We start from the raw sequence: 18,166 nt of genomic DNA on the forward strand, positions 1-18,166 counted from the left end.
GTGTGCCAGAAGTGCGTGGAACAAAAGACGAATAGGCTACGGAGATTATTGGATTTAATGAAGGGGCATGCGTTTGATTCGCTTCTATTTATAGAGCCAATGCAAAGCGCACAAGCAGCGAGAAGAGAGGAGGAGACGTGCACTCGGATATACTGTACCTATCGACGTCTATTGATCAGGATTTTGTCAATATTACGATATGCCTAGCGTCTTTCGCAAGGCATACACAGGAATCTCTTGGAACACTAACCTTGTGGTCTCCAAATTGTTGTATATCTGAATTGTGCATTATAATGGGGCCTTTTGGCTGTCTTGGGGTGTGGACTGCCTTGAGTGATCATCATAAATCCTTACTCAATTTGAGTAATTATTGTCTTATTAATAGTCATGCTGATTATTCAGGAGATGAGTCCTCTCATAGAATTTAATAGAATATATACACATAGTTTAAAAGATAGGTAGGCATTTATAGGCCTACGGGTGCTCTAAATTAGATTGTTTAGATTGAACATCATTATGTTAATAGATTTAGGCAAATTTTGAACTGGACATGTTGAGTCAAAATTAACCCATTTCCTTGCTTTCAGACATGTTTGAAGCTGAACAAGCTATATAATAGGATGAAATGTAAACATTGATCAATCAGACCAGAGCACAAAGGTCATTTGAAAGGTTTAAGAAATTCCACTCACAAGATCAATGAGAATGGATTCAATTTAGAAGGTGATGGGTTGTGCAATGCTTGTCTTTTGTCTCTTTTCATGCAAACATCCACCCTTCCCAGGAACAACCACTCAGAGCTGGAGAGGCATAAAGTAGGTGAACGTTTTGGACAAGCAAGTCAGAAGAAGAGAGGATCTGCTACAGTCATGATTTTGACAGAGGACATAGAGATGGACCTGTTTTCCGTTATAGGCACGTTTGCTGTGCCATTAGCAGTAATTCCGCAATACCGACAGGAGACAACGGTAGGTAACGCAGCCATTTAGGCAGTTGAACAGGTCAAATCAACCTCTGATCCTCTATGAATTATTGTTATAGATCAACATACTACTGAGTCTGACCATGGTTATGTTAAGTTACATTTCAGATTATACTTACTCTGCATCTTTCTCTCTCCTATAGAGACAACAACCTGAACACCCCCTAGTACCACTCCCGTTGGAGGAAGATGATATAGAACCACCTAAACAGCAGAGGGAGACTGTTACACCTGCAAAGATTGAGAAAGAATATATACCAAGGATTACAAACAACACCTTTGAGAGCATTGAGATTGAAATGGAGATGTTTCCGCCCTCTGGCTTGACTGAAAGTGATGTGGTGGAGATCACTCCAGATGACCCCTCTGTCATGACCAGGGTAAGGACCCCAATCATTGTGTCGTTTATGACCTTTAATTTGCATGCCTGCAAATAAATCCAAGAAATGTTACATTTTATATACAATTATTTTCAATGTTTATATCTTGGATGATTTGTGAATCACACACTCAATTTAGAAATTATAAATCTAGAATATGATACATTTCATTCCTTTTATTCAGACACCAGAACCAGTTGTCCCAGTCTCACCAGAACCAGTTGTCCCAGTCTCACCAGAACCGATCCGACCAAGCAAACTGAAATGGAGGAGAATCACACCAGGGAAGACTTGTTTGGTGGTTAAAGATGTGATCTGCCTGCCACAAGGCCACTACCTGGCTCAGGAGGACAGGCACAGTGTCCCCAGAGGCCAGGAGAGGGACGAGCTTGCTGCCATGGGCCTCATCGCTAGGATAACCATAGACAACTCCTGGCTCCATCATGAAATGGAGAGCCGCCTTGCCTCTCTGTTCAGGAGCCGCTTCTTCAGTGGACGCGAACAAAGATTCACCTTCACATACCTTCAGGTGATTACAGTGGAGGATCAAACACTTGGCATACTAACTCTGATACAGCACCACTACTGATCGCGGGACGCAACTACTCAGTGGTGCATCTGTACATTAAGTACTTTTGTCTCTGTGTCCCTACCTGCATTCTGATTTAATATGTAAACCGTATTTTTCAGTGTCTGCAGGGCTCTCGTGTGCTGTTTGTTCCAGACACCCCACCACAGTTCTCCTGGAGTGGGGAACAGGTGTTGCGGATAGCAGGACATGGCCCCCTTTATATTCTCAGTCACTATGATTTCATGAGCTTTGAGGTAAACGGATAATAATTAAAATAATGAATGTGATTTATCTTTTATTAAATGTATTTGCTGTGCAATCATTGGAACATTTATGAAGTCTTTGTTGTTGTTATTCCATAGATAGAATGTGAGTGGGCAACAAACATCGCACCAGTAATTAACAGGTATGTATATTACATTCGAACTGGATCTTTATCAATGTCAGTGCAATTTATTTTAATGACTCAGCATTGTTTATATATGATCTCAAGTGAACTCATAACAAAACACTTTACTGTTCACTTAACCAATGCTCTAATGCCCTGAAATGTTTTTAATTTAGTCATGATTTCTTGGTGGATGACAATGACAATGAGGATGAGGAGGAGGAGGAGGAGGAGGAGGAGGAGGAGGAGGAAGAGGAGAGAAGTGTAGAGTCTCCCCTGCCTGTCACCACTGATGAGGAGGTAAGCTTGGTATAACATTTGGTAAAACATGTAGAATTCTGTATCTTTATGAGATAGTTTTTATGTTTTAGGTCATTTCGGACCTGGTCACCATCCTCCAAACATACAGAGAACAAAACTCAATGCCTGACATCCAAACACACATGTATGTGAGGCGGAGAGACATCTTCAGAAGTGCACTCAAGGTGATGAGGAAGAAGTCATTCTCCATCAAGACAACTCCTCTCTTCCACTTCCTAGGAGAGGATGTTGATGACTATGACGGTCCTTTGAGAGAGTTTTTCAGGTGAGTTCTTACTGCTCTCCCTTTTCATTTACACTATACAATATATTTTTTTGCCCCCTTCATAACAGGAAATTATTTAGTTGTTCACTTTGACATGCCCTAATGCAATCGATTCCTTTTTTCTAGACTCATCATGTTAGAGTTGCAGGAGAGCGGTATCCTGGAGGGTCGCCCGGGGCATCTGCTGTTTGCCTACGACCAGGCTGCCCTGGAGGAGAGGAGGTACTACGCTGCAGGAGTCATGGTGGCCTGGTCTCTGCTGCATGGTGGTCCTGGACCATGCTGCCTACACCAGTCCCTCTACCAGCTCATGTGTGGCCAAAGCCCTCCCCTGGAAGACTTCAACTGGATGGACATCTCTGATGTGGATGTACAGATGAAACTGCAACAGGTACAACACAAGACATAATCAAATCACTACCAACCTTTTCTTTCTTTTGGTGTACTCAATCCCTGTTCCTAGCGGTACTGGGGCGCCAAGTCTAGGTCCAAGAGGCTTCTAAACAGATTCTACCCCCAAGCCATAAGACTCCTGAACAGCTAATCAAATGGCTACCCAGACCATTTGCATTGCCCCCCCCCCCCCCCACCCCCCTTCTACGCTGCTGCTACTATCTGTTATTATCTATTTATAGTCACTTTAATAACTCTACCTACATGTACATATTACCTCAATTACCTCGACACCCCACATTGACTCTGTATCGGTACCCCCTGTATATAGCCCCGCTATTGTTATTTACTGCTGCTCTTTAACTATTTGTTATTCTTGTCTCTTACTTTTTGGGGGGTATAAAACTGCATTGTTGGTTAAGGGCTTGTAAGTAAGCATTTCACTGTAAGGTCTACACCTGTTGTATTCGGCGCATGTGACAAATAACATTTGATTTGATTTAATTCTGGGTTTGTGATTGATTCTTTTTTATAGGTCAAGAATTGCACTAGCATCCAGAGTTTGACTCCAAACCTGTGTGAATGGATTGCAGGTTGTGGAATTCCTGATATTTACAGTGCCGAAATCAAAGACATGCCCTACATCTATACCTGGGTTTTAAGGCACTGCATTTATCACAGGTAGGATATACTTTTTTATTGGTCATACAGATGTAGGATCTTAATTAGATCACTATTTTGTTGCTGAGAATTATACTGCACTGCACTCTCCAATGCTTTAGGTCGCCATGCTCTCGCGTCTCAGCCGGACTGACAGGTTTCCCGTGCCTCAGCAGAGGTGACCGGTCTGCTCCTGATCCCCGAGATCGTCATTTTGGTCGGTGTCCTGCGGCTGGAGCCCCGCGTCAGGGAGGGGGTACTCTCACGTGTGCTGCCTCTAGGTCACCAGGCTGCTTGTTATAGCGCACACCTGTCACCATCATTACGCGCACCTGCTCGTCATCACTCACCTGGACTCCATCACTTCCCTGATTATCTTCCCTATATATGTCACTCCCTTTGGTTCCTTCCCCAGGCGTTATTGTTTCAGTTTCCTGTCTGCGTTGTTCGTGTTTCTTGTTTTGTTTATTAAATTATGCACTCCCTGAACTTGCTTCCCAACTCGCAGCGCACTCGTTACAGATGGCCTAACCACTCATCAAGCAACATTATGGACTAAACGTTAAAATCCTGTTGATGCAGGATCATTCTGCTGTGCCAGTATAGGTCAAATTAAGAACCTACATCTGTATATTTTTTTAACACCTATTCAACATTTGGTCATCTTGCTTTTCCTCTGCTCTTACGATCATATGGAATGCAACTATATGTTTGGTTAATATCACTGCTTGCTTTTTTTTTGCAGGGTGGCAAGCATGATCTCCCAGTTCACAGAGGGTCTGAACAGCTGTGGTGGCCTGTGGGATATCATCAAGGCCCACTCTGTAGCCTTCTTGCCTGTCATGACCAGGACAGAACACCCTCTCACCCTGCAACAGTTCAGAAGTCTGTTTGAGGTGTCGTGGAGTCCTCTCGAATCAACCATAGGCCTAAGACAAGCTGAGGAGACCACAGTCACCTCCTGGGAGAGATTTCTGATCATGGTCAACGGTTAGCTGGGTATTTTCTGTTGCGTTGTATTGAATATTTCTAGAATTAATTCATTTTCGGTCAAGGCTCATACATAGATCTAGATCACCATAAACGTTTTCCCCTAATTCCTGAGCATAGCAATACAAGTATGTACATTAAAATTTAAGTTTAATATGTTCTCAGCTTTTCGATAAAATGTTATCTGTTCTTGCATCGCTTCTCAGAACACCAGACTGCCTTGTCCTTTGGGAATCTACTGGCCTTCATCACAGGAGCGGATCAGATCCCTCTTTTGGGATTCCTAAGAAATCTCTGCATCAGATTCTATGACCAAGACCAGGGAATGTTCAGTGTCCGTTTACCACATGCCTCTACTTGTACTTTGGAGCTCTATCTTCCCCGAGGTATGGCCAGTCCTGGTGGGTTGAAGGACATGCTGACAAGAGCACTGCAAGAATCTTTAGGATTTGGAAACATTTATGCTGACAGTTCAGCTTTGAGCCAATGATCAATCCAACAAAAAACAATGTGGGAGGAATCGAAGCTTGAAAATGTTTGATAGATGAGGTAATCAATAATGCATGGTTTACCAGTCTAGGTGTTTTATTTGTTCTGCAAATTGTCATTTTCTCCATTACTAATGAGATTCTCAGCTATGGGTACAGTACATACTGAATGAGATTGCAAGATAAGGGCTGAATATTATTTCTGATATGCAGTTAATATGAAGAACATTCAACTGAATGCACATTTCCTTTTAATCTGGAAGTTTATTTACTTAATATTCTATGTATTAATATTTTAGATACGCTAAACTCAGTCATTTTTGTCAAAATGAATTAAGACCAAGACAGTGTCTATTAAGTCATCAACAAATAGTATTTGGTAATAATTTGAAAATAGAATAACAATACATTGCTAATTTTGATTATGACAAAATTGAGATGTAATTATGCATTGTATTGTTGATCTACAAAATGTGACTTAATAAAATATTTTTGATAACATGAATGAAACTCAAATTAGCAATATTTAATTGATTCAAGTGCAGCTAGCTAATTATACCTTAAATGCCATCTTTACACACTGCTGGTAGTAAGCCTAGATATTTTACTGTCCAAAAGATACCTTCATGGTGTTACTACTTTTATGTACAGTTCCTTCAGAAAGTATTCAGACCTTGACTTTTTCCCATTTTGTTACAGCCTTATTCTAAAATTGATTAAATTGAGGAAAAAACTATCTACACACAATACCCAATGATGACAAAGCAAAAACTGGTTAAGAAATGTTTGCTAATAAAATATTACATTTACATAAGTTTTCAGACCCTTTACTCAGTACTTTGATGAAGCACCTTTGGCAGCGAATACAGCCCTTCTTCCCCAATTGCTCAGTTTGGCTGGGTGGCCAGCTTGGTGGAGTCTTGGTGGTTCCAAACTTCTTCCATTTAATAATGATGGAGGACAAAGTGTTCTTGGGGACCTTCAATGCTGCAGAAATGTTTTGGTACCCTTCCCCAGATCTGTGCCTCGACACAATCCTGTCTCAGAGCTTCCTTTGACCTCATGGCTTGGTTTTTGCTCTGACATGCACTGTCAACTTTGGGACCTTGTATAGACAGGTGTGTGCCTTTCCAAATCATGTCAATTGAATTTCGAGAAACATCTCAAGGATGATAAATAGAAACAGGATGCAGCTGAGCTCAATTTCGTGTCTAATAGTAAAGAGTCTGAATACTTATGTAAATAAAGTATTTGTTTTCATTTTTAATACCTTTGCAAAAAATCAAAAAACCTGTTTTCGCTTTGTCATTATGGGGCATCGTGTGTAGATTGCTGAGGAACTGTTTTTATATAATCCATTTTAGAATAAGGCTGTAACGTAACAAAATGTGGAAAAAGTTAAGGCATCTGAAAACTTTCCGAAGGCACTCTATTTCCCTGTGATCTGTGTTCCATTCAGTCGAGCATGGAAGAACTGAAATCAGAGGAAACTGACACAAACTTAAATCTGTTTCCCTTATATTTAGTCATATCATTATGGACAGGAAGCAATTATTACGATCAAAACTTACCTCTTTAATAAGTTGGATGACTGTTTCATTGTCTAGTTTAACAGTGGAGGACATATTGAATGTTGCATATGCAACATTTGTGAAGCCTGTGGAAGAGAGTAAGACAATGAGGAACAAAATCCTAACATTTACACAAGTTTTGCTACAAGTAGGGGGTATTTGGAAGCCTGTTACCAGTCTGTTGGTGCCATCATGCCACTTCTTGTCATGTTTGGCATGTAAGGAGTGGTATGATGGCACAAACAGATCAGGGAAAAGGCTAGGTATTCGGGGGCTTGATTCCCAAAGCATCCAAGTATGTTAAACACTCACCAAAAATATTAACTCAACATGTAAAGTTTTGGTCCCATGTTTCATGAGCTGAAGTAAAAGGTTCCAGAAATGTTCCATACACACAAAAAGCTTACTTCTCTCAAATTCTGTGCACAAACTTGTTTACATCCCTGTTAGTGAGCATTTCTCCCTTGCCAAGATAATCCATCCTTCTGACACATTTGGCATATCAAGAAGCTGATTAAACAGCATGATCATTTGTATTTGTATTTATTAGGGATCCCCATTAGCTGCTGCCAAGGCAGCAGCTACTCTTCCTGGGATCCAAACACATTAAGGCACTTACATCACACATAAAACAAAAGATAAAACAGTACATCATATAATATTTTTACATCACTGCATATCTACAATACAAAATGTATAATAATTGACATGCACATTCTGTATACTTCTGGCCCTTCTTTGGACATTGTGTTAACAACCCTCCAGGCGAGCTTCAATGCCATACAACTCTCCTTCCGTGGCCTCCAATTGCTCTTAAATACAAGTAAAACTAAATGCTCCCCCCTTATCTCAGCTCGCTGGTCACCATAGCAGCACCCACCTGTAGCACGCGCTCCAGCAGGTATATCTCTCTGGTCACCCCCAAAACCAATTCTTCCTTTGGCCGCCTCTCCTTCCAGTTCTCTGCTGCCAATGACTGGAACGAACTCCAAAAATCTCTGAACCTGGAAACACTTATCTCCCTCACTAGCTTTAAGCACCAGCTGTCAGAGCAGCTCATAGATTACTGCACCTGTACATAGCCCATCTATAATTTAGCCCAAACAACTACCTCTTTCCCTACTGTATTTATTTATTTAGCTCCTTTGCACCCCATTATTTCTATCTCTACTTTGCACATTCTTCCACTGCAAATCAACCATTCCAGTGTTTTACTTGCTATATTGTATTTACTTCGCAACCATGGCCTTTTTTTGCCTTTACCTCCCTTATCTCACCTGACTTGCTCACATTGTATATAGACTTATTTTTCTACTGTATTATTGACTGTATGTTTGTTTTACTCTGTGTGTAACTCTGTGTTGTTGTATGTGTCGAACTGCTTTGCTTTATCTTGGCCAGGTCGCAATTGTAAATGAGAACGTGTTCTCAACTTGCCTACCTGGTTAAATAAAGGTGAAATAAATAAATATCATTATTGTTCGCTTCCCATGTACATTGGGCAGCTCGCGTCTGGGTTTCCCTTTGTAGTCTGTAATAGTTTTCAAGCCCTGCCACATCCGACGAGCATCAGGGCCGGTGTAGTAGGATTCAATCTTAATTCTGTATTGACGCTTTGCTTGTTTGATGGTTCGTCTGATGGCATAGCGGGATTTCTTATAAGCGTCCGGATTAGTCTCCCGCTCCTTGAAAGCAGCAGCTTTAGCCTTTAGCTCGATGCGGATGTTGCCTGTAATCCATGGCTTCTGGTTGGGATATGTACGTACAGTCACTATAGGGACGACGTTATCGATGCACTTATTGATGAAGCCGATGACTGAGGTGGTGTATTCCTCAATGCCATTGGATGAATCCCGGAACATATTCCAGTCTGTGTTAGCAAAACAGTCCTGTAGTGTAGCATCTGCGTCATCTGACCACTTCCGTATTGAGCGAGTCACTGGTACCTCCTGCTTTAGTTTTTGCTTATAAGCAGGAATCAGGAGGAAAGAATTATGGTCAGATTTGCCAAATGGAGGGCGGGGGAGAGCTTTATATTCATCTCTGTGTGTGGAGTAAAGGTGATCTAGGATTCCCCCCCCCCCCCCTGGTTGCACATGTGACATGCTGGTAAAAATTTGGTAAAACGGATTTAAGTTTACCTGCATTAATGTCCCCAGCCACTAGGAGCGCTGCTTCTGGGTGAGCATTTTCTTCTTTGCTTATGGCCTTATAGAGTTGGTTGAGAGCGGTCTTAGTGCCAGCTTTGTTTTGTGGTGGTAAATAGACGGCTACAAATAATACAGATGAGAACTCTCTTGGTAGATAATGTGGTCTCCAGCTTATCACAATGTACTCTACCTCAGGCAAGCAATACCTCGAAACTTCTTTAATATTAGACATCACGCACCAGCTGTTATTGACAAAAAGACACACACCCCCACCCCTCGTCTTACCAGAGGTAGCGTCTCTGTTCTGCCGGTGCATGGAAAATCCCACTAGCTCTATATTGTCCGTATCTTCGTTCAGCCACGCCTCGGTGAAACATAAGATGTTACAGTTTTTAATGTCCCGTTGGTAGGATAATCTTAATTGTAGGTCATACATTTTATTTTCCAATGATTGCACATTAGCGAGAAGAATGGAAAGCAGTGGGAGTTTACTCGTTCGCCTCTGGATTCTCACAAGGATGTCCGATCTGAGTCCTCTTTTCTGGCGTCTTTTCTTGACGCAAAAGGCGTGGATCTGGGCCTGTTCCAGTGAAAGCAGGATATCCTTCTCGTTGGACTCGTTAAAGGAAAAAGTTTCTTCCAGTCCGCGGTGAGTAATTGCTTTTCTGATGTCCAGAAGTTATTTTCATAAGAGATGGTAACAGCAACATTATGTACACACCCCAGACCACGTGTAACCACGCCAGGCCAGGACCTCCACATCTGGCTTCTCACCTGCGGGATCGTCTGAGACCAGCCACTCAGACAGCTGATGAAACTGTGGGTTTGCATAACCAAAGAATTTGTGCACAAACTGTCAGAAACAGCCCCAGGGAAGCCCATCTGCGTGCTCGTCGTCCTCACCAGGGTCTTGACTCGACTGCAGTTCGGCATAGCAACCGACTTCTTTGGGCAAATGGTCATCTTTGATGGCCACTGGCACATTGGAGAAGTGTGCTTTTCACAGATTAATCCGTTTCAACTGTACCAGGCCGATGGCAGACAACGTGTATGGCATTGTGTTTGCGAGCGATTTGCTGATGTCAACATTGTGAACAGAGTGCCCTATGGTGGAGGTGGGGTTATTATATGAGCAGGCATAAGCTACAGACAACAAACACAATTGCATTTTATTGATGGCAATTTCAATGCAGAGAGATACCGTGATGAGATCCTGAGGCCCATTGTCATGCCATTCATCGACCGCCATCACCTCATGTTTCTGCTCGATAATGCACAGCCCCATGTCGCAAGGATCTGATCCACGCCACTACCCTTTTTTTTAAAGGTATCTGTGACCAACAGATGCATATTTGTATTGCCAGTCGTGAAATCCATAGATAAAGGCTTTATAATGAATTTACTTCAATTGACTGATTTCCTGAAATTAACTGTAGTTCAGTAAAATCTTTTAAATTGTTGCATGATCAGTTTATATAATATGATTACCTACCTTAATACAGAGCAGTGTGTATTAGAACTGGATATGTTGGAGCAGTGGTTGTTGAGGCTGGAGTTTTTTTGTTGTTGGGGGATTTGGGTTGGCGATGATGATGCTATGGTTTGGATTGATGTTGCTGTGGTTGATGATGACAAGTGATTTGGAGATGGTGTTTCCATGGTTACCAATGCTGTTTCCGTGGTAGCTGATGATGTTGCCATAAATAATGATGACTTTGCCATTGTTACTGATGATGTTTGCATAGTTGGTGATGATGATGCCGTGGTGGGTGAGGATGTTGCCGTGGTTGGGAATGTTGCTGCGGTAGTTGACAATGTTACCATAGTTACCGATGATGTTTCCGTAGCTGGTGATGATGTTGCCGTAATGGGCAATGACGTTTCTGCGGTTGGTGATGTCGTCATGGTTACCGGTGATGTTGCCATGGTTACCGATGATGTTTCCATAGTTGGTGATGATGTTGCCATGGTGGGCGATGATATTGCTGTGGTTGGTGATGCTGTTGCCACGGTTGCATATGATGTTGCCATGGTTACCGATAATGTTTCCGTAGTTGGTGATGATGTTGCCGTGAATGACGATGACTTTGCAATGGTTACTGATGATGCTGCTGCCATGGTTACCGATTACGTTGCAATGATTACTGATGATGTTTCAGTAGTTGGTGATGATGTCATGGTGGGCGATGATGTTTCTGTGGTTGGTGATCTTGTTACTACGATTGGAGACAATGTTGCCATAGTTACCAATGGGGTTTCCGTAGCTGGTGATGATGTTTCCGTGATGGCAGTTGATGTTTCTGTGGTTGCAGATGATGTTGCCATGGTTACCAATGACTTTGCAATGGTTACGAAATATGTTTTTGTAGTTGGTTAAGGGTCTGAATACTTATGTAAATGTATTATCCGTTTTTTTATTTATTATAAATTAGCAAAAAATTCGAAAAAACTGTTTTTGCTTTGTCATTATGGAGTATTGTGTGTAGATTGATGAGGAAAAAATAGATGTAATACATTTTATAATAAGGCAAAATGTGCAAAAAGTCGAGGGGTCTGAATACTTTCCGAAGGCACTGTATAATGTAGGCCTAATTATGGCCATCAATAATAGACTCCATTAAACAAACATTCATAGCGTACAATACAGAGTACCACAGTATGAGTCATAATACCCTTAAAACCTATCGGTCAAACAGGGAAATGGTTCCAATCATTTTTCCACCATTCATTTTTCCCCATAGGGGATTTTAGAAACACTTAAAATAAGGTCTGTGTTTCGTGTAGGCTTACCCTGGCGTGACATTTTATTAACTCTGTAAATCTCTCTAGGACAAGTTGACTTTTATCAATATATTCGCCTGTATTTACCCCCCAAAATGAAAAGCTAATTAGCTGCTAATGTGGCTATCATAAAGAACAACAAATGTCACGATGATCTGGACGAGACTGCCGAATCGAGGCAAAGGTAAAAATCTCTGGATTAACTATCTAATGTTAGCTAAATGTATTAATTAATAAATTGGCTAAATTTCCTTACATGGAAAATTATGTGAACTGTTTTGTGCAAGTTTTAAATTGACACAATACCTGTTAGCATAGGTGTCAGCTAGAGATGACGTGCCGGGATGTGTAATTTTCCATGATGTCAACTTTGATGCTGATTAGTATTTTCGAATCCGAGAGTAAATAAAGCCCAACATATTGATGAGTCACCTTGTCCGAGAGAGATTTACATGGTTAATAAAATGTCACGCCAGGGTAAGACCTTTTTTCTACGTGTTTCTAAATTCCCCTATGGGACAAATGAATGGTGGAAAAACGATTGGAACCATTTCCCTGATTTTATAGGTGGGTTTTATGGGTATTCTGACACCTCCACTGTGGGGCTCTATACCCTCAGTTTAGGCTAACCACTGTAGATATTCTTCGTACCTGTTGTGTTACATACAGGAAAACCCAAGCAAAACTATTTATAGAACATTTTGCTATGGATAAAAGAGGCTCTCATCAAGACGATGCAACTGTCTCCTGGATGTTTTGTTTGACTGGAAGGACAGGAGATATCCAGAACTATCAACAAAATTGTGTTTACAAAATATGTCTATGGCAACCCTATGAACTCAAAAACGTTCCTAGTAGGGTTTTGTTTCTCTTGGGATCAAATAACTGTAACACATAAGATTGAAGTTCCGGACGTTCGAGAGTTAGAACGCTTCCACAGATTCTTCTGTCAGATAGCTAGCTGCTAGCTATGTTAATAATTCGCGTAAATGTTTTGTACACATCTGCAACTGCACGGTAAGTTGCTTTTTGTCCGCAGTACAGGGCAGCAGCAACAACTAACGTTAGCTAGCTAGCGCCAGAGCCATATATTTACAGCTGGCTAGCCAGCTAGCTATGTTGCTCTCGTGACGTGAGTTGGGCTGGTTGGCCGCGCTGAATTAAAATATATTTGTGATTCTTCTTCGCTAGCTACTAGTTAGCTATTATGCTAACATATTATTCTTCTGTTACAGGATGATGTGCATACTAGCTAACCAGGCTGAATTCTGATGCCAATAACTGAAAATGGATAGAGATTTACTGAGGCAGACTTTGTCTCACCATGGACAAAGCCTGTTTACCCATCTCAAATGTGAACAAAGTGAAAATCCAGATTTCAAGGCTATTGAACCTGACTTGTCCAAAGCCAGCTATCAAAGGTCATTTAAATGGACAACACAGACAGTATTGAATCCACATTTATTTATATCCAAATGTAGGCTAATTGAGCACCAACACTGTCAACTGCAAATTTCCAGACAGGTGTACTGATAATGTTAATACTATCATCTACAGGAAATATGGAGGGGAGGACAATGCCTTAGTGGAGCAGTTCATTGCTAGAAAAGCTGACATCCTGTTTGCGCCATCATGGAAGTCTAGTGCACTTATGGAGGATGTGTTAGAGGAGGAAGGAGAAGGTAACGGGTACTGTGAAATTTAGAGGTAAACCAACATATTGTTTTGAGTGTGGACTAACGACTGTATCCTTTTCCTAGAGCCCTACGCCATCATGCCCCCTCTGGAGCAGTTCATGGAGGTGTCGTTTGAGGAACGGAGGAATCTCTTGTACAGGGACATTGAGCGAGGGGACATTGTGATAGGCAGGATCAACTCCATCAGGGACTTTGGCTTCTTTGTAACTTTGATCTGCATGGGAGGTGGACTAGAGCGAGACATAGAGGATCTGGAGCTCACGGTAGGGTTTGTGGCTTCGGCCTGGTGGTCAGTGTGCACTATTGAAGAAATAGGAGTAAGTGGTAGCCTCTTTCTCTGCTTTATTTCTCTCCTCAGGCCCTGTGTCCCCTTAGAGATGTACCTTCTAATGGCAATCATGATGATCCGCTATCATACTATCAGCTTAATGATTTGATAAGAGGTGAATGCACAGTGCACACTAGCTAACTTTGTGTTGTACATTTAAACAACTTATCACAAAACTGCATTGTGAACATAAGTCAACAAACTGAACCATGTACCATGTGCTGTTCTCTAGCTGGAGTGAAGGACATTGACCGATACCATGAGAAGATAACCATTTCACTTCAGCCCTCCTCCCTCAGCCCAAATCTGATGAACCTAAAGCTTGGAGTTTTTAGTAGAGATGATCTGCCACTTCAATACAGGTAAGACAGATATAACTATTTTTCTGCCAACTAGAATATGATAGAACTTAGGCTACATCTTTGCTCATTGTATTGTTTTCATTGTTTTACCCAGTCGCAGTGTGAGGGTTGCAAACGACAACACTGAAACCTATGAGAGGGTTTTAGAGGGTTCTCTTGGCTACTCCAATCCGTCTAATGTGGAATATCTCCTGGGGAAGATTGGGGTCAGTGACACACAGCCTCCCTCACTCATGAGAGGGCTACAGAGGTGAGAAGACAAACTTGTTGTTTTGCTATTCTTCAGAAGACACGCTTTCCATAAATTGATATCTGTAGCCCCCTTTTATCAGTACTTGACTGTATTTTGGGACTCTCCTTTACAGCAAACATTTCCTTGAGGAGGACTTTGCCACAACTATCCGAAAGAAGCAGTCTGCATCCTGGGCTCTTAAATGGTATGCCTGACATTTTAACTTTTTTTGCATTTTGACATTTGCAACAGCATGTCACTAAATCTCTGCTAGCTGAATGTTTGCAGAATGAATGAACTGGTCCTGATCTTTCTTTCTTTGTCAATATGTCTGCGCAACAGTGTAAGGGTTGGTGTGGACCACTTCAAATCTGGCCGCCATGTCGAAGCAATGAATGAATATAACAAGGCCTTAGAGATCGACACTAACAATGTGGAAGCCCTTGTGGCACGTGGTGCACTGTGAGTAGCCATCTTATTTTATTGATAATGTGGTCGATCATTAACAATCTAATAGTCAGCACTCCTAGCCTACACTCTGCTAGTTATCTCTGTTGACCACAGGTTTTTGAAACGTGATGTTGTTTAATTGTCATATAAAATGTAGTTGTGGTCCTACAGCTAATATACATTTGCCATTTGATTTCCCAGGTATGCTAACAAAGGGAGTTTGCTGAAGGCAATAACTGACTTTGAGCTTGCATTGGAAAGCTGCCCAACCCACAGAAATGCAAAGAAATACCTATGCCAGACCCTGGTTGAGCGAGGTGGCCAGTAAGTAGGAATGTTTATCCACTTCCTTTATTATCTTGTGTGCACTGAAGTGATTTACAAGCAACAACCCTTCCACTGAAAAAAAACTTTCATTCTGTTAGACTGGAGGAGGAAGAAAAGCTAGTCACAGCTGAAGGTCTCTATAGAAAAGCCCTGGCCCTAGACGACTCCTTCCAGGACGCCAAGGAAGCATTGAAAAAAATAGAGCTGCTTATCCAGGTGAGCTGGAACATTCCATGGCAATGCCAACTATTCCTCATATGACTGATCATTGAACATTATGAACTATGAACATTTTGGGGAAAAGGGCCAGTGAAAGGTTCTGTGTCGTTAGCGTGCTTGGAGTAACACACAGGGAACCTTGTAATACTGATTAAGTGTTTTGTTGTGTGCTTGTCTGATCTGGGATCCTGCCCTTTGACTCTACCCGACTGCCTTGATTGTCGCTTGTCTATTGGGGGAACAAACAACCTTACAACTGGAATGAAAATGGTTGGTACGCTGGACCTGGTCTCAATGCGGTAAATGTAAACCCTTTTTGTCCACCTGGAAAAATTAACATTTGTTCTCTGCTTGTAATTGTGATTTCTGGATCATGCTATGGTAAACATGTCTGTGTATATGCCTTTTTCCCCCTTGTCCTTATCCATTCAAATTAATTGATGGTATGTTTTTCACATTGCTGGTTTCCTCCCTTTATAATTTTTCATCTCTTGAAAACGGGTAAAATTTTACTGTGAAAATGACTGCTTTAAAGAAATCGCTCAAACTGAGAGAAGAGGCAGCTGCAAAGGAAGCGGAAAAAGCTAAGAATGTGGAGACAAGTGCAGAAAAATTGCGTAAGATCTTAAAAGAAGAAAAAAGGTACATCCATACCAATCCGTCAGAAAGGTAACCTGGTAAACTGTCAGCTCATCGGTTGTCTTGTAAAACAAAATACATACACGTAATTTAATTTGGCGAAATATTATCATTCATCATTTAAGTTGATCACAAATATAACCTATTTCATATGTAGCTACATGGTTTGTCTGCTATAACTCCCTCTAGAATGAAAAGGAAACAGAAGAGATCCTCCTCTTCATCATCGTCTTCCTCCTCTTCTTCCGACCGATCCTCCTCGGGTCGCAGGAAGTCAAAGAAAAAGAAGCGCAAACACAGACGGTCATCTCGAGGGAAGAAACACCAGCAGGTATCATCCAGGGACAACAGGAGTGTGGCTGATGACGAGGAGGAGTGGTACCCTGCCCCGCCCAACACCTCCGCCTCCTTCCTGGATCAGAAATCTAGCGTGGTTAGGCCGTTTGAGGGGCCAGAGAGGACTGAAGAAGGCAGTCAGCCCCCCAGCAAGGGCAGGAGCCACTCATACCGCTCTTTATCATCAGTGTCCGACGCTCCGGACAGCAGCAGGTTTGAAGATGACCCTTTTGACTCCTCTCCTCAGCGAGCTGAGGGCAGCAAGGGAAAAGGTGTCCGTGGTGACAAGACCAGTGATGGAGACGTGAAGAAGAGGGAAGGCTCCAGGGGCCAGGAGGATCAAAGTGGCCTACAAGATGTTCCCAGCTCATTGGAGAAAGTCAAACACAGAAGAATGTCCTCCTCATCTGCCGGCTCAGAGCATTCCCGCAAATCTGACCAGTACACCAACGACCTCCCATCACAGTCCCACATATCCACTTACAGGCGATCAGATAGTGGGAAGTATGGTAGCACAGAGCGAGGCGATAAGAAAGAGCAGGAGAGGGGCACCCGAAGGTCTGATGGAGGAGATTACAGGTCTTCCACTGATGCCACTCGGAATGGTAAGGGATCATCCGCAGGAGGAAGTCAGAAAAAAGAGCTGCCAACTAATCTCCTAGATCTCTTCAGCCAGATAGCCCAGTTTGAGAGGGAGAAATGTGTCAAGCCGAAAAAGTGAATTCAGCTTTTCTGAGATGCTTTTACCTTATGTCATAAAAACGATAAACTAATGCTATTCTAATGTTGGACAAAGTTGTAGTGACCAAGCTGTCATAATTTAGAATTTAGTGTTGGTGATATCAAACATTTTCCTCTGAAATGTTTATTGTTATTTCTGTGATCAATACAATGCCTTAATATTATGAGATTACATTTTCTGTGAAAGGATGTTTTTTTATGTGCCAGAAAGCAAATGAAAGACCAGTTAAGATGTCTTCTTTTGGCTTGCAGCTGGAAAAATGTATTTCCTTTGATTGAATAATTGTGTATTTTCCTCTTAGTACAATGTACTCTGTATTACCAAGTACCATCAGGAAACTCACAAATCAGATCTATTGAGAAAGATCTGAGAAAAATGTGCCATTCTTTTCTATTGCTGGTAGTAGATTGGAAGATGTCATTTAATGACTGATAACACATTTCCATGTGTGAATCTTTTTCAATAAATGGCCTACGAGCTTTGCCCAAAATGTCCAAGCTTGATTTGTTGTTTGGTTGAAGCATCAACGTGGTTATTTTGTCTTAGACTGCTGCGCCACTCGGAAGCCGTAAGGCACTGCATCTCAGTGCGAGAGGCGTCACTACAGTCCCTGGTTCGAATCCAGGCTATATCAAATTCGGCCGTGATTGGGAGTCCCATAGGGAGGCGCACAATTGGTCCAAGTTTGGCTGGGGAAGGCAGTCATTGTAAGTAAGAATTTGTTCTTAACTGACTTGCCTAGTTTAAATAAAGGTTAAAAAATAAATTGTAAAACTTAGTATCATAAGTTCTCCAAAATACTGTTGTGTTAGCCTTGTCTGGATCTCTTACTGTTACAATTCTGGTCTCTCACTTCAGTGTTGAGACATTTATTTTATGTCCAATGGCTGCTTG

The 18,166-nt window shown here is 41.8% G+C and overlaps 2 protein-coding genes across 4 annotated transcripts; both read left to right on the plus strand.

Annotated features, from left to right (window-relative positions):
* The first annotated feature begins 739 nt into the window (after window positions 1-739).
* Window positions 740-6,230, plus strand: LOC139578430 (uncharacterized). Of its 2 annotated transcripts, none has more exons than XM_071405999.1 (11): window positions 740-968; window positions 1,126-1,362; window positions 1,547-1,891; window positions 2,053-2,187; window positions 2,296-2,339; window positions 2,498-2,621; window positions 2,693-2,907; window positions 3,034-3,298; window positions 3,836-3,981; window positions 4,706-4,959; window positions 5,157-5,243. In XM_071405999.1, the coding sequence occupies exons 1-10, from the start codon at window positions 762-764 to the stop codon at window positions 4,953-4,955; spliced, it is 1,968 nt and encodes a 655-aa protein (XP_071262100.1). In that variant the 5' UTR covers window positions 740-761; the 3' UTR covers window positions 4,956-4,959; window positions 5,157-5,243. The 2 variants fall into 2 exon arrangements, with proteins under 2 accessions (XP_071262100.1, XP_071262099.1); XM_071405998.1 differs by having other exon boundaries at window positions 745-968; window positions 4,706-4,950; window positions 5,157-6,230.
* A 6,305-nt stretch (window positions 6,231-12,535) lies between these two features.
* LOC139578431 (tetratricopeptide repeat protein 14-like) lies at window positions 12,536-17,762 on the plus strand. 2 transcript variants are annotated; one of them, XM_071406000.1, is made up of 13 exons: window positions 12,536-12,957; window positions 13,176-13,361; window positions 13,498-13,622; window positions 13,701-13,900; window positions 13,996-14,080; window positions 14,198-14,327; window positions 14,422-14,577; window positions 14,693-14,764; window positions 14,902-15,021; window positions 15,211-15,333; window positions 15,435-15,552; window positions 16,091-16,224; window positions 16,384-17,762. In XM_071406000.1, the coding sequence occupies exons 2-13, from the start codon at window positions 13,228-13,230 to the stop codon at window positions 17,249-17,251; spliced, it is 2,265 nt and encodes a 754-aa protein (XP_071262101.1). In that variant the 5' UTR covers window positions 12,536-12,957; window positions 13,176-13,227; the 3' UTR covers window positions 17,252-17,762. The 2 variants fall into 2 exon arrangements, with proteins under 2 accessions (XP_071262101.1, XP_071262103.1); XM_071406002.1 differs by having other exon boundaries at window positions 16,091-16,197.
* The last annotated feature ends 404 nt before the right edge of the window (window positions 17,763-18,166 follow it).

The sequence above is a fragment of the Salvelinus alpinus genome, chromosome 6 (assembly GCF_045679555.1).
Source record: "Salvelinus alpinus chromosome 6, SLU_Salpinus.1, whole genome shotgun sequence".
NCBI lineage: Eukaryota > Metazoa > Chordata > Actinopteri > Salmoniformes > Salmonidae > Salvelinus > Salvelinus alpinus.

Bases quoted from the DNA above. Each gene is read 5' to 3' on its own strand.
- LOC139578430 (XM_071405998.1), top strand. From the start codon at position 762: ATGCAAACATCCACCCTTCCCAGGAACAACCACTCAGAGCTGGAGAGG. The intron at 1,363-1,546 runs GTAAGGACCCCA...CCTTTTATTCAG, and splicing joins ACCCCTCTGTCATGACCAGG to ACACCAGAACCAGTTGTCCC. The intron at 2,908-3,033 runs GTGAGTTCTTAC...CCTTTTTTCTAG, and splicing joins CCTTTGAGAGAGTTTTTCAG to ACTCATCATGTTAGAGTTGC.
- LOC139578431 (XM_071406000.1), top strand. From the start codon at position 13,228: ATGGATAGAGATTTACTGAGGCAGACTTTGTCTCACCATGGACAAAGC. The intron at 15,022-15,210 runs GTGAGTAGCCAT...TTGATTTCCCAG, and splicing joins CTTGTGGCACGTGGTGCACT to GTATGCTAACAAAGGGAGTT. The intron at 15,553-16,090 runs GTGAGCTGGAAC...ACTGCTTTAAAG, and splicing joins AAATAGAGCTGCTTATCCAG to AAATCGCTCAAACTGAGAGA.